At 39.8% G+C, this 16,681-nt stretch overlaps 1 protein-coding gene across 1 annotated transcript in view; it reads left to right on the forward strand.

The window, feature by feature from the left end:
• Positions 1–1,015: 1,015 nt before the first annotated feature.
• adipor1a (adiponectin receptor 1a) overlaps positions 1,016–16,681 on the forward strand; it is a 39,468-nt gene continuing 23,802 nt past the window's right edge. Inside the window, exon 1 of the mRNA XM_039749417.1 lies at positions 1,016–1,304. Within this exon, the coding sequence (XP_039605351.1) occupies positions 1,161–1,304 (144 nt within the window). The 5' untranslated portion in view covers positions 1,016–1,160. The remainder of the gene's footprint in view (positions 1,305–16,681) is intronic.

Consider the following 16,681-nt stretch of genomic DNA (forward strand, 5'->3'; position numbering starts at 1 on the left):
ACCCGAAAAAGCGATCATAAAATCAGACTCCGACTTATACGCCCGTTCAAAAATGCAAAACTTTTTTTTTTTTTTTATTAACATCATCTTGCCTCCTCCAATCTCGCATCAGTTTCTCAGAGACATCAAATTTTGTTGCAGCAGCGCAGTTACCAATTTCTTTCAGTACTTCAATGATATTTAATTTAAAACCAGCTTCATATTTTCTTCTGATCGAACGCTCCATCGTAGATAAGAGATGCTCTTATGATAAAGGTGTATGAGGGTGTGAGATTCAAAAAACACAAAACAGTGCAAACATCACTTCGGGATAGTTTGGGTATTACCGTGTGGTCACGTAGGCACAACAGAGAGACAGAGAGAGCGCATTGCTGCACCCACATAGAAAAAAAAAGTCTGTGTGCTCCGTTACTCTCTCAGGTGGGAGTTAGCATATCATAATCTCTTGTATCAATAGCGTGAGTTTTCCACATTCGACTTATACGGCCGACATTATAAAATACCAGAAATTATACAATAAAATCAAGTCCCAAATTCTCTGCGGGAGAATTTATCCACGAGTAAATATGGTAATAAAATGACATCTTGCATGTAAATGTGTTTTTTTTGGGGAAATGTTACATTTCCAATGCACAATTTTTGCTTTGTTCTTGCCATGCCTACATTACCCTAATGGAGGCCGATGAAACCAGAAGGCCAGTATGCTGAACGGCTTGTATTTTTTAGTTGGCAATCTGGCACTGCATGCGCATACTCGGAAGGAGCTGTGAAGTATTGTTGGCAAAACGTTAGTTTGGTCTGCCTAGATAAGCCAGGAAAAGCATTAGGACATTTTTTTTTTGTGTAATGTTGTACCACTTTATATGCTCCAAGGCCCTTTCAAGATTATGATTGTTTAGAGACTGACTTTCCTCATATGCCACCTCTAGGGGCTTATTTTGGATTCCATTCCAATCCCTTTTGTACTCTGCACATTTCAATCTCTTGCTCTATCAAATTCCTAACTTTTACCTTCTCACATCTTCTGTTTTTGGATTGCAGAGCCCTTCTTGGTGTATGCAGGTGCATTGCGCCACGACAGGGGAGGCCATTTTCATTGACACGCCGTTGACCTCTAGTGAGGGGCACGGTGGACAAGGACCTGCATCTTTTGCCTACAGATGTCTTCTCGGAAAGGCTCAGTAACAGATGAAGAGTGTGGCGTTGCAAAGGCCTGCCGGGATAGACATGATGTGGAGTTGACGGAACTCGGGCCCCTGCTGGAAGAAAAGACCGATGGTGCGCCTAATGCAATTTCAGCTGGTGTAAGTCTTTAATCATTATTGGCTTTGACCTTTTTCTGAGGTGCCATTTTAATCCTGTTTTACTGGTACGGAGTGGTGGTGGTCTGAAGTGCAGGGAGTCCAAGGATTGGTAGAACTTGTTTTCCACAACGATTAAAGCATTAAGAAAAAAGTGTCAAATGTAACACCTTGCAGTTTTCTATTTTACATGGATGAAGAGAACTCTCATGTTAAGTAAAGCAGCAGGCTAGGAAGTGGCGACAGCAGCTCTCTGGCTGACACATTTAATTGGCATATCTAAGTTAAATCTCAGGTTGCAACACACATAAATTGAATGATGTGTGATCCTTCTACTAATGCTGCTGTACAGAAACACTAATGACACTGCATATATTTTCTGCTTGTTATGTCTTCAGCTGACAGACATATGGTAAATGTTGCACAAATTTCACACTCATACCTAAAACGTTGCATATTACGATTGTCAAATCCTTTTACTTTGAGGATAACAAGGAGTGGTTAACTGCACTGAAAGGTCAGGAAGGATAAGATCAAAACGGGAGAAGGTAAACATACAAATGCAAAGCATCAAACATGCAGCAACAATATAGATAACTTTGTACAGCATGCCATTCAGTACATACAGTCTAATAAACAAGTAATAAATAAATAATGGAACCAGATAAGTAAACACATTCAGCATGAACTGTGGGGAACTGTGTAAAGACCTGTATGCATTATGGGATACTTAGCATTGTTAATAAAGCATTTGTATCATTTACAGCCTTTCACTATAACATATGTGAGCCAATTCCTTTTGGAATTAAAGAGGATTCAGAAAGTATTCAGACCTTTTCACTTTCTGCCCACTTTAGTGTGTTGTAGATTTAATGCGCTCTTGAGCAGGTTTCCTTCAAGGACCTCTCCGTATTCGGCTGCATTAGTCCTTTCCTTATTTCTCACCAGTCTCCCTGTCCCTGCCATTGAGAAGCTCCCCTACAGCATGATGCTGCCGCCACCATGCTTCATTGTAGGAATGGGATTAGGCAGATTGTGAGCAGTGCTTGGTTTTCGGCAGACATTATGCTTGGAGTTCAATTTTTGTCTCATCAGACCAGAGAATATTTTTCTTCATGACCTCAGAGTCCGTTAAATGTCATTTGGTAAACTCCGTGCAGGAGTTAGACACTCTGCCATAAATGACTGATTGATGGACTGTTGCAGAGATGGTTGTCCTTCTGACAGGTTCTCCCATCTGAGCAGAGGAATTCTTCAGCTCTGTTAAGGGTGAGAATTGGGTTTTTGGACATTTCCCTGACCAAGGCTGTTCTTGCCCAGTTAATCAGTTTGGCAGGAAGGTCAGTTCTAGGCAAACATCTTCCATTTCACAATTAGTGAGTCTACATCGCTCCTGGGAACAATCAGGGGTTTAGAAATGGTTTTACAGTAATCCCTCCTCGATCGCGGGGGTTGCGTTCCAGAACCCCCCACAATAGATGAAAATCGGTGAAGTAGAAACCATATGTTTGTATAGTTATTTTTATATATTTAAGTCCTTATAAAGTCTCCCACACTGTTAACATTATTAGAGCCCTCTAGACATGAAATAACACCCTTTAGTCAAAAGTTTAAACTGTGCTCCATGACAAGACTGAGATGGCAGTTCTTTCTCACAATTAAAAGAATGCAAACATATCTTCTCTTCAAAGGAGCGCCATTGGGAGCAGAGAATGTCAGAGAGAGAGAGAGAGAGAGATAAAAGTAAGCAATCAAAAAATCAATATGTGCTTTTAAAGTATGCCGAAGCACCGCGATAAAGCCGCATTTTGTAAAGGAGCGTCCGTATCCTCTAGGCAAACAGCCTCTGTGCAAACAGCCCCTCTGCTCACAACCCCTCCGTCGGGCAGAGAGAGAGTGAGAGAGACCGAGAAAAGCAAGCAATGAAGCACCGCGCGGGAAGCATATCTTAGATCATTGAGGAGTTTTAGTTAATATGTAATACATGCTCTGATTGGGTAGCTTCTAAGCCATCCGCCAATAGCGTCCCTTGTATGAAATCAACTGGGCAAACAAACTGAGGAAGCATGTACCATAAATTAAAAGACCCATTGTCCGCAGAAATCTGCGAACCAGCGAAAAATCAGTGATATATATTTAGATATGCTTACTTTTAAAATCCGCGATAGAGTGAAGCCGCGAAAGTCGAAGCGCGATATAGCGAGGGATCACTGTATTCCTTTGCACTGATCTGTGCCTTGACTTGTTTTTTTTTGTCCTGACATGCAGTGTGAATTTTAGACTTTGTATACACACAGATGTGCCCTTCTAAACGTTGTCCAATCAATTCATTTTGCCATTGGTGGACTCCAATCAAATTCTTGACACATCTCAAGCAGAATAAATGCCAACAGGACGTACCTTACCACAGTATGGACTGTCACAGCAAAAGTTCCTAATGAGAAATTTCAGTTTTTAATTTTTTATACATTTGCAAACATTTCTGAAAACTTGTTTTCACTTTGTCAGTATGAGTTACTGAGTGAAGACTGATGGGCAAAAATGGCAAATTGATTCATTTCTACCGTATATACTGAAGTTTAAGTTATCTCGCGGATAAGTCAGGGCTCGATTTTACCTTATAATTTCTGGTATTTTATAATGTTGGTCGTACAAGTCGAATGCGGAAAACTTATACTATTGGCCCAAGAGATTACGATATGCTAACGCCCACCTGAGAGAGTAACCACGGAGCACACAGCCCTCTTTTTCTATGTGGGTGCGGCAATGATCTGTATAAGCGTCCACTCCTAACCAGTCTATCTCTCTATTGTGCATGCGTGACCACACGGTAATACCCGAACTATTCCGAAGCAACGTTTGCACTGATTTGTGTTTTTTGTATCTCACATACACCTTTTATCGTAAGAGCATCCCTTATCTACGATGGAGAGTTTGGTCAGAAGAAAATATGAAGCTGGTTTTAAATTAGACATCGTTGAAGTAGCGAAAGAAATTGGTAGCTGCGCTGCTGCAACAAAATTCGATGTGTCTGAATAACTGGAGATTGGAGGAGGTAAGAAGATGTAAAAAAAAAATTTAAATTAAGTGTTGTATTTTTGAAGAAGTATAAGTCGGGTCTGATTTTTATGATCGAATTTTCGGATTTCAAGGCATATATATATATATATATATACGGTAATTACATTTACAGCACAATAAAGTATGCAAATAGTGAAGGAGTCTTAATAAGCACTGAATCCACTGTATATAAGGAATTATATCCTTTATGGAAAGCAATTCCAAAGTTGCATGATTCAGGAGATCATCAGCTGTGGTGCACCAGCGGGTCTCAGATGCCAGTGTGTGGGAAAACGTTTTTAAAGTTTTAAGATGTTACTGCAGCAAACTAGTCAGCATTTAACAAGTTCTTCATCCTAGCTCTCTGGAAATGACAATTATTTGGTGTTTCTTCTGGCAGAGCCCAAAAATACTTTTCTCCCAGACTGATAAAGCATAATAATGAAAACAAAAAAGCAATGTAATGCCATTGAAATAAGAAGGAACAAAATATGTATTGTATATGAAAGTATTAATAAGTAGGCTATATGAGTATAAAGTTTATGGAAAGCACAGGTCACAGTGACTTATTGAATACTGGACGATCTTCATGGCTGCCTAGAGAGTTTGTGTAAAGTATTTCTGTTTTATAAGTTGCCACATGAATCTGAATCATTGTTTTCTTGCTGTTGTAGGCAATGTTAGTTAACAAAAACACAGACAGCAGAACACATTCCTGGTACACTAGACACTGTACATACAGTAGATTATTATACTATGCATCGGCTGTTGTGACTGAAATGAACATTAGTCTTCTTTAAAAAGTCATTTTAAACCCATTAAGATTAAAAAAGGAGAAGTCAGAAATGGCAGTTAATTTCCATTTCCTTTTTGACGAGAAAGGAGACCAGCTGCCGCTCTCTTCCTGTGGTTGAGACTTAAATGTTTTAGTGCACGAAAGCTATAAATTTAATCTCTCGTGCCTTTGTCAAAGCACTGAGTAAAGTGGCATTTACAACCAAAACCAAAGTGACAGGTGATCTAAATATTAAAAAAAAAAAAACTTAGGAGGGCTTTTTGTCAGGTTGTTTCACTATGTGGTGCAAGACTTAATTGAAATTGCACAACCTTTGATTGGCACTTGTTAGCTTGCATTCTGACAAGCAGTACCACAGAACGCACGGGAACTGACCTGAGTGCTTTGTGTCACAAGGTGTAGTTTAAGTGTGGTGGGAGAGGCTGAGTTTTGGCTTTGATTTAAGCGGGAAGGTGCTGGATCGGTCCTAAAAAAAAAATCAGTTGTACACATTGTTTAGTATGTATTGTTCGAAAGTGTTTTCTTCAGTCATCTTCATCTAATCATCAATATCCTGTGTTAATAGGACTGTGGTCACACTGCAGAACTGGGCCACGGTACAATTGGCATACCAGACAGATGGAGCAAATCAATATGATTCTCAGAGTGTGTGTGTAGATGTCAGCGATAATTCAAGGAAGACTGCTCAGAAAGTAAAGGTGCTGTTGAGCTGTTTTAAAGAAATAGGTAACGTTAAGGTGATATAAGAGATCCCTAGTAATGTGGATCACTAAGATCTTAAGGCCGATCACTCTTTCTACTGCCTTGTTGGTGTCTATGGGACCCTGATGCTGTGACAGTGCGGGTCCTGCTCCATGCTCCCTCTTCTAATTTTGGGAGCCTCGTGACCCCAACACCGTCGCTGATGTAACCAGATGAGCTGGCAGATGAGGACAAGGGGATGGTGTAAAAGTGTTTGTGCTGTGCTTTTATTAAAAGCAAACCGAACATTGTTCAAAGTGCAGTGCTTCAAGAATGTTTCTATAAATAAATAATCCATAAAAACTACAAGTGAGAGACGTGGAGGTTAAAATCCATAATAAATAAATCCTTTTAAAATGAGGTTAAAATTAACAAGCTGGAAGCAGTATAATTTCAAACACCTGGTGCCTTCTTCCTTCTAACTGGCGGCTCCCCCTGCTTATCCCAGCAGGCTTTGCAACAGGGGAGTCACCCTACCTGCAGCTGACCACCTCCTGGTCCGGTTGCTTTCCGTCCCCTGGCTACGTACAGCTGTCTCACCGGACCAAGACTCAGGTTCCCCAGCCTCCCAAGCCTCACCAACTCCCACTTCCTTCCACGGCAAACCATCAACCTTCTTGGTCACTCCAGCTCCTTGAAATCGCTCAGCTGGAGCGACCACTTCCAACTGCCTTTTACAGTGTCAGCCGCACACTCCTTCCAGGGCTCTTCTCTGCAGCAAGCCTACTTTCCCGCTCGCTCCCACACCGGCTCTCAGTACCTCCTGCCTTCTTCTTCTTCCTCTAACCGCCGCTCTGTCTTTCCTTCTCTTTTTTTTTTTTTTTTTTCCTCTCCCCACATCCACACTCATGCTTCTCCTTTTTTATAATGGGGACATGGCACAGGTGTGGTAATTAGCAGATCCTGGCATCAATTACAGACATGGGCAATCCCACACTTGTGCATTTTAATGCGGAAATGCCCACGCCCGGATCGCGCCCAGGAACTGCTCCCGCCACACTGCCACGCCCCCTCCTTAAGCTGCGAGTGTGGCAATTATTTATTTAAAAACTAGCCATCCGTTTAGAGCCTTGGACCCACTATATCACAGATGCCCTCAAAGTCATCTTATAACAATGATCAAGACCTGTGTCAGTACTTCTTAACCTTTGATCTCTGGTGCCCTGCCCCTGATCTTTCAGTCCCAGATGTGCAGAAACAGTCCCAGCAAGCCCCTGATCTTCTTGCCCATTGTGTACCATTAATATTTTCTAACCCTTTTGAGGTGTGTTTGCATATAAAGTGTGAAGCACCTATTGTAAAAGCCTCAGTCTGTCTGTCCATCTGCATGAAACAACCCAGCCCTCCATGAAACAGAAAACACTTATCCTTCAGAGAAATTTGTTGACAAGGTTTTATTTTATTTTATTTTTTTTGTTCAGATATCTCAAACAGATTGGGCTGGACGAAGTTTTAAATTTTCAAAATTTCCCATTGGAAAAACATTTGTTAGCTCATCTGTTTTAAAATAGAGAAACGTTCTGTGCGACTTCAGCTCGGAATAAGTTGACTGTTTCAGTTTAGCCTTCAGCGGTTGCTTGAACTTGTATAGTTTGTATGTGTTCCTCTTTTACTCGTCTGACAGGCACTCAGATGCCCAGTGCAAGTTAGTCAAATGGTGGGCAGAGCAGAGCGCATGAAAACAGTTCACACAGCAGCACCCGCTCCTGCTACTTTACGTTTGTTAACTAATAGAGGACAAAAAAGTAAATTCTCTGGAAATAAATAGAAGGGCAAGCGGTTATGTAAGCAAAAGTAAGACTGAACTGATTGAACAATATTATCTGCAGATTATTACTGTAAAGGACCAACGTTATAAGTAAGTAAGTGGTGACACAAGAAACGGCAGACCAGCGTTAGCAGCCATCACTCGATGTAGCATATTGTTCTTGACTTGTTCTTGACTATGCTGCATGATGTGGTGTTTTTTCTATAGAGAGAGAAGAATGTGTGAAAGCAGCATAATGACTAGGGTGATACTGACATGCAATCTCGGTCAGCGTGCCGTATTTATTCGTCTGTAACCTTAGCACAACACAAAAATAAAACTAATTCGCATTGCATGAATAACGGGTTAGATTTTTATTGTTCTTATGTTATTCTCAGTGAATATATGAAACTAGCAAAATACCCGCGCTTCGCAGTGGAGAAGTACACTGTAAAAAAAATAATGTTAAATTTACGGTAAAGTATTGGCAATTTACCGTAAAAAAAGAAGGTGACAATATTTTTAGGTCTACAGTACACTTTATATATAAAAAAAAAACTTACATTTACGGTAAATTACTGGCAGCTGGGTTGCCAGAATTTTACCGTTTTGAAAAAAAGGTGACAGTATTTTTAGGTCTATAAAAATGTTATTTTTATGATAAACTGACAGCCGGGTTGCCAAAATTTTACCGTAATAAATAAGGTGACAATATTTTTAGATCTACAGTATAACTTTGTATTAAATAATTTTTTTTTTTTTTTTTTAACAACACATTCCAATAGAAGGGAATATTTAACCATAACCAGAAATTCATGCAGTGTAATAAATATGCCAATCAATAAACCATTAGAAAGTATTTTCAGGGTCAAACCCCAGTATGCAGTTTGCATTAGTAAAGTAACAACAACCAATAGCAAACATGTACCTTTTTTTTTTTTAAATGTCTAAAATCCATTACTTAGAACAAACACTATTTTCCTTGTCCCCTTTTACTTAAATTCATTTTTTCTTTTCAGTGTTTTAGCTTTAGGCACACATACAAAGTCTGGCCCATTTGCTAATTCACTGTCACCCATCACCATTTCACCACCATGATACATTTTTTTTTTTACATTTAAACTTTATATTAAAGGTCTTTTACCTTTTTCCTATGTACATTTGTTCCCTTCTTTTATCTTCCATTCCTCCCATACCTCTTTTTCACATCTCTGTAACAGTCTTTGTATCGTTATTTCCTTATTATGTATCACCAATTCATTCCTCCTCCACCACATACTGTATTTTCTTTTATGATGCTAACCATTTTCCACTGCCTTATTGTCGTTTTTTCATTTAGCTCCTTTCTCACCAAACCATATATTACACCTTCTTTTGTAATTTCTTCAATCCCTAAGTTCCCTTTCCATTCCCTTCCCACATAGCTCCACACCTCTTGCGCATATCTACAGTTCCAGAATACATGCTCTGCTGTCTCTACTTCTAAACAGTTGTCTCTTGGACACGTCTTGCTTTTAACCACTCTCCTTTTATATATAACTGTATTCGTTGGTAAAATTTCATTTACTGCCATCCACCCCAAATCTTTGTCTATTTGTTAATTCTTTGTTTGATGTTTGTTGCCACACTTCTCTTACTTGCTCTTCCATGAGTGCTTGAATTTTCCTCATTGTTTCCTCCTTTCCTATGTATTTAAATCTTTTTTCTTTCCCCACATTTTAGGATCTCCTCCCTCCCATGCATACCTTTGTAAACATTTTATTATTACCTTAGTGTTTTGGCACATTGAACGTCTGTTATTAGTTATTTTTAACAGTTTCGCTTTTCTTAGTTCCGTCCCTAGTAGATATCTCATCATATCTGCTAGGTTTCCTCTTTTATTTATTGCCATATTCACAACCGGTACTGTATATTTTAGTTCCAGCTGCTTTTCAATATTTGGAAATCCTTTGTCTCCATTTTCTTTGCTCTTCGTTACCTTTTTCCCAGCCAGTTTTTCACACTTTGAACCCCATAGAAATACAAAGCAAGTTCTTATAATCTTTTTTAGTATTTTCTTTGGAGAGAGAAAAACTGTTGCTAAGTATGACAATTTGGGCAGGATGATTGCCTTAATAGCAAACATGTGCCATTTAATTATACACATTGAAAACAATTCCGTGTTTAAGGAAGTTACTACACATTGTCTGTTGGGAAGTAAAGTTTGCTTTTGTGGTGTATGGTGTTCTACCGTTGTGCCAGCTTATCGAAAACAACCCACCAGAAATCAGCTTCCATAACCTCAAAAAACCTTCAGCAGGCAGGGAAAAATAAATCTGCTAACTTGGTTTAAGTTTTTCTCCCCTACTGTTCAAAGGAATGCGGATCACTAGGAACAATATTGAAAAAAAAAAGGGGGGGCGTGTCCTTATGCAAATAGCGCAACTTCGGTGTTACGGAAACAGTGCTTTACTGTTTTACATTTTACAGTTGTTTACCTTCGCTATTTAACAGTTTTACACTGTAAAATTAACAGATTTTTTTCAGCATGATTGTAATGCATCAGTAAACGGTATGTAGCATAATTTGAAGGTAGAAAAATATCGATTTTACAGGACCTGGCTGTAAAAAATAATGAAATGTATTTTTTAAGATGTACAGTGGCTTGCAAAAGTATTCGGCCCCCTTGAACTTTTCCACATTTTGTCACATTACAGCCACAAACATGAATCAATTTTATTGGAATTCCACGTGAAAGACCAATACAAAAGTGGTGTACACGTGAGAAGTGGAACGAAAATCATACATGATTCCAAACAATTTTTACAAATTAATAACTGCAAAGTGGGGTGTGCGTAATTATTCAGCCCCCTGAGTCAATACTTTGTAGAACCACCTTTTGCTGCAATTACAACTGCCAGTCTTTTAGGGTATGTCTCTACCAGCTTTGCACATCTAGAGACTGAAATCCTTGCCCATTCTTCTTTGCAAAACAGCTCCAGCTCAGTCAGATTAGATGGACAGTGTTTGTGAACAGCAGTTTTCAGATCTTGCCATAGATTCTCGATTGGATTTAGATCTGGACTTTGACTGGGCCATTCTAACACATGGATATGTTTTGTTTTAAACCATTCCATTGTTGCCCTTGCTTTATGTTTAGGGTCGTTGTCCTGCTGGAAGTTGAACCTCCGCCCCAGTCTCAAGTCTTTTGCAGACTCCAAGAGAAGATTGCCCTGTATTTGGCTCCATCCATCTTCCCATCAACTCTGACCAGCTTCCCTGTCCCTGCTGAAGAGAAGCACCCCCAGAGCATGATGCTGCCACCACCATATTTGACAGTGGGGATGGTGTGTTCAGAGTGATGTGCAGTGTTAGTTTTCCGCCACACATAGCGTTTTGCATTTTGGCCAAAAAGTTCCATTTTGGTCTCATCTGACCAGAGCACCTTCTTCCACATGTTTGCTGTGTCCCCCACATGGCTTGTGGCAAACTGCAAACGGGACTTCTTATGGTTTTCTGTTAACAATGGCTTTCTTCTTGCCACTCTTCCATAAAGGCCAACTTTGTGCAGTGCACGACTAATAGTTGTCCTATGAACAGATTCCCCCACCTGAGCTGTAGATCTCTGTAGCTCGTCCAGAGTCACCATGGGCCTCTTGGCTGCATTTCTGATCAGCGCTCTCCTTGTTCGGCCTGTGAGTTTAGGTGGACGGCCTTGTCTTGGTAGGTTTACAGTTGTGCCATACTCCTTCCATTTCTGAATGATCGCTTGAACAGTGCTCCGTAGGATGTTCAAGGCTTTGGAAATCTTTTTGTAGCCTAAGCCTGCTTTAAATTTCTCAGTAACTTTATCCCTGACCTGTCTGGTGTGTTCTTTGGACTTCATGGTGTTGTCGCTCCCAATATTCTCTTGGACAACCACTGACAGAGCAGCTGTTTTTTTACTGACATTAGATTACACACAGGTGCACTCTATTTAGTCATTAGCACTCATCAGGCAATGTCTATGGGCAACTGACTGCACTCGGACCAAAGGGGGCCGAATAATTACACACACCCCACTTTGCAGTTATTTATTTGTAAAAAATGTTTGGAATCATGTATGATTTTTGTTCCACTTCTCAAGTGTACACCACTTTGTATTGGTCTTTCACGTGGAATTCACAATGAAATTGATTCATGTTTGTGGCTGTAATGTGGCAAAATGTGGAAAAGTTCAAGGGGGCCGAATACTTTTGCAAGCCACTGTATAGGTAATTTTCAGTAGAACATAAGGTAACTTTCCTTTTCTTTCATAAAAGGTCTTTTACTTTCACCATTTACAGTATTTTTACCGTTTAAATTTACTGACATTTTTTATAGTGTAGTGTGTTAAAGAAGTTATGAAAAAGAAAACATTTTAAAAATAAGGTAACATTATTGTCAATGTAATTGTCGTAGGCTTATTTTAGTATTGAGAGTGAATGTGATGATTGTAAAGAGTTTCATTTATGATTGTAAATGCTGTGTATGAGAAATGCACATTTTCAGGATGTAAGGATCTCTTTGTAAACGACGTTTGCAGTTCTGCCCTCAGGCTGTAAAATGACCAAGCTGTCTGCTGAGCTAACTCTTGAGCATGCAACGTACAGTCGGCCATGTGAGAAGCAATCTTGTGTCAAGTCAGTGCCGACCTTTTTTAGAGTCTGGCCCTGTGCCTTATTTATTGTCATAGCGAAGCAGACCCTTACTGTAAATTGGAGGTGTTTGAATTGAAATGGGTATGAGAGGGATGCGAGGAATAAATCCAGTCTCCCCTGAGCCAGTTCCAGTGAAGACAGTTGCCTCAATGAGGTTCTCGTGCAGATATTTGATCTGAAGCCTGGTGCTGTTAAAAAGTTTTGGTGGTTGTAAGTTTAGTAGTAACATAATTGGTGCGCCAACCTTCAAAAGCAGAGTATGCGGAGGCATGCCCGGAGGATTAAGAGTGTGAAGAAACTAAATGAAAAGGCAGGAGTCGCTAGCAGGAAGACGTGAAGCAAGGTGAACAATAACAGGCTTGATGCGATGGACTAAAGAAGAAGGGATCAGTGAGCACAACGAATGGCTGAGGAAAGTAAGGAAGCGAGTGAGGAGACACATGAGCGGGGATGTCGTTCATGTATATAGGCAGGGAGCCAACCACGTGGTAGGTGTGTGGACTGCGGCCATATGGAAAAAGGAAGGGGGGCCGGGGGCGGCCCTTGTGTGTGTCTGCCATGAAATAAATCCTCTGTTAATAGAAATAAGGAATGAAGCTGCCAAAAGGAGAGGTCAGTTCCGAAAGTTCCTTACAGAATAATGGTGAGAACTGCCATTAAAGAAGCCGTTATTTTCTAAAGTTCGTTACGTCGTACAGCACGAATAGGAACTTACTTATTATTTATAACTAGCAGACCTGGCGCTTCGCTGCACGTTTAACCGGCTAGTTTCGGCAGCGGATCGTGGTTTTTCCAATCTAGACGTCCTGTCTTTTTCAGATTCTTTTAACCGCCTGTTTTCGGCAGCCAATGGTCCTTTTCCCAATCTAGAAACCCTGTCTTTACATATTTGTTTAACCGCCTGATTTTGGCAGCAAATCATTTTTTTTCTAACGTAGAAGTCGTTTCTTGTTGAGATTTGTTTAATCGCCTGGTTTTGGCAGCCAAGCGCTTTTTTTCCAACCTAGAAGACCTCTCTTGAGATCCGTTTAATGGCCTCGTTGATTGCATGTCTTCCAAGGTAGACTCAATACCCATTTCTTGCACTGAGTCTTCTCCCCTTTTATGAGTGACTGTGTAAGTACCGTGTGTACTAAACAGTAAATTAGTAAAGGAGAAAGGACTAAACACTAAGGGAAAAGAACGGCAAGACCGTGTCAGCTGCGGAGCTCAGCTCGGAGCGAAATGAAGTGAATGAAATGACGTGAATGGGAGGGGAAATGATCACGTGACTCCCCCACCCGCCTTAACTCTCAATCTCCACACAAACACAGTCCCTCCGATCCCAACTCTCCTTTATATATATATAGATTACAGTGTAAAGGATGAGCATGGGAAATTTGGGCTTACTACATATATTGGAAGTCACAGAAATAGTGAGGATGGGTTTCCCCTATCTACATATATACAGTTTAGGGGGTACACCCGTTTCCCCCCCTTAGGTGTTGCAATAGGACATGAAACATACGTAACTTTTGCAAATACACTGCAAGGAATGAGCACGCGAAATTTCAGCTTTCCACAAATATGGAAAATGGGAGAATTAGTGATGAGTCTGTGAGTGCTTTGCCTTTTATATGTATAGATAGATGAAGTGTATGAAAGTACAGAACAAACGGTGACACAGTAACCCCAAATCAGAAAAGTTTGGGAAGGTATGGAAAATGCAAATTAAAAATAAAAGCCAATGATTGTTAAATTTACTTTTTTATTTTGTTGCAGACAGTGTGAATCCAAGATGGATGTTTTATGTGATCAGCTTCATTTAATTTGTTAATGTACATCCATTCCTGCATTTCAGGCCTGCAACACATTGCAAAAAAAGTTGGGATGGGGGCAAATTAGTGCCAGTAATGACGCAAAATAATAATGTGATTTCAAACAGGTGATTATAATAATCATTTGGTGCACAAGCGATATCCAGGAAAGGCTGAGTCTTTGAGTAGCAAAGATGGGCAGAGAATTTCCAGTTTGCCAACAGATGTGTGATATAATTATTGAAATGTTTGAAAACAATGTTGCTTAAAGATTGGAAGGAATTTGCACGTTTCTCCCTCTACATGGCATCATTTCATTAAACAATTCAAGGAATCTGGAAGAATTTCAGGAATTGCAGTCCCTGCAAGATGAAAAGGACCATCCAGACTGTGAACAGCAACCAGTCCAAAAGCCAGGGTCTGATAAGGTATGGGGTTGTGTCAGTGCCCTTGGCAAGGGTCATTTGTACTTCTGTGATGGCAGAATTAATTCGGAAAAGTAGATTGAGATTTTAGAGCAACATATGCGGCCTTCAAGATGACATCTTTTCCATGGACGCCAATGCATTTTTCAACAGTTACATTCAAAACCACATTATGCATACGGTACAAAGATATGGCTGTGGAAGAAGAGGGTCCGGGTACTGGACTGGCTTATCTGTGTCCTCATCTGTCCCCAGTAGAGAATGTGTGGAGAATTTGGGGGGAAAAAAAATGCGACAACAACAACCCCGTGCTGTTACATACCTTAAGATGTGTTTGCAGGAAGAATGGGACAACATAATACCTGGAATGTTTCATCGCTTGGTGTCCTCAGTGCCAAAACATCAAGTGCTATGAAAGGGAAGGCTCTATTCAATAAGGGCACGCACAAAAAGGCGAGCTTCAAAAGGGCGACCTCAATTGGGCACGGCGAATAAAGGCGTTCGTAGATAATTTAGTTCAAATGGCTCTGGAATATGTGAAGAGCAACAAAGGTGCAGATCTACTCGTAGTCAGACGCTACACATTCAGAAAGGAGAAAACTATCAACGGGAAACACATCTGCAAATGCACTGAATATAGGATTGGAAAATGTTCGTCTCGCTGTCATACCAAAAATGGATTATTCGTCAAGAAGTTCATGCATTAATTAATTGGATGTTTTAATATTCTTGCTTTCACCTTTTTATACGTTCAATCATTGCCTTTATCTAATAAATTTTCTGTAATCATTTGCTTGCGTTTGCCTTTATTCGTTGTGCCCAATTGAGGTCGCCCTTTTGAAGCTCGACTTTATTTACGCGCCCTTATTGAAGGATACCGAAAGGGAATGGCGATATTACAAAGTGGTGAATGGTTTCCCCTCCCAACTGTTTTTGGAATGAGTTGTAGGCCTGAAATGCAAGCATAGCTGTATACTGTATTAACAAATGAAATGAAGTTGATAAGATAAAACATGAAATATCTTGGGTTCCTACTCTCTGCTATGAAATAAAAGTCAAAGTACATTTAAGACTCACTGTTTTTGTTTGTATTTTCCATACCGTCCCAACCTTTTCTGATTTGTGGTTGTATGTTCCAGTATGGGACGATTCCATTTTATGACAGATGGGTGGTGAGAATTAAGTTCATATCCACTGATAAGTCAGGGCTTGATTTTACAGTATAATTTCTGGTATTTCATAATGTCGGTTGTATAAGTCGAATGCGGAAAACTCTCGCTGTTGGTCCAAGAGATTACGATATGCTAATGCCCACCTGAGAGAGTAACCACGGAGCAAACTGCCCTTTTTTTTTTTCTATGTATCGTGCCTACGTGACCACACGGTAATACCTGAATTATTCCAAAGTGACGTTTGCACTGATTTGTGTTTTTTGTATCTCACACCCTCATACACCTTTAACATAAGAGCATCCCTTATCTACGATGGAGCATTCGATTAAAAGAAAATATGAAGCTGGTTTTAAATTAAAAGTCGTTGAAGTCTGAGAAACTGGTGCGAGATTGGAGGAAGCAAGAAGATGTAAAAGAAAAAAAATTGGGTTGCATTTTTGAATGGGCGTATATGTTGGGGTCTGATTTTTATGATCAATTTTTTGGGTTTCAAGACCCGACTTATACATGAGCATATACTACTATCAATAGATGTGGTTTTTTTTTTTTTGCTGCTGCTTCGTAATGTGTGAAGGCTGTTCAAATTGACTGGATTAAATAAAGGCATTAATGGGGTGTGTTTAAAAAATGTAATCAAAGTAATTTATAATGTTAATGTTAAATACAATAAATCAGAAGCTGTGATTAAAAATGTACTGTATATGTAAAAAAGACAACATAACAAAGCCTCTTTCTCCATCCATTTCCATACTGAAAAGTTTAATGGGTTATTTTGCATTCGTGTGCTAAGACAAAGAAGAAAAATAGAGCTTTGCAATGGGAAATTTCACATGACCGCCCTTCTAAGTGGCAGGTCCGATAGGGAAAATTCAGCCAAACTAGTCAAGTTGTACATTATCATGGATTTTACTTCTTGTTCATTAAAATAAAAAACAAGCAAGTCAGAAGTTGCTTGTGGTTGGCAGATGGAGATATGAGATGTACA

The sequence above is a fragment of the Polypterus senegalus genome, chromosome 3, assembly GCF_016835505.1.
Source record: "Polypterus senegalus isolate Bchr_013 chromosome 3, ASM1683550v1, whole genome shotgun sequence".
In the NCBI taxonomy this organism is placed as follows: Eukaryota; Metazoa; Chordata; class Cladistia; order Polypteriformes; family Polypteridae; genus Polypterus; species Polypterus senegalus.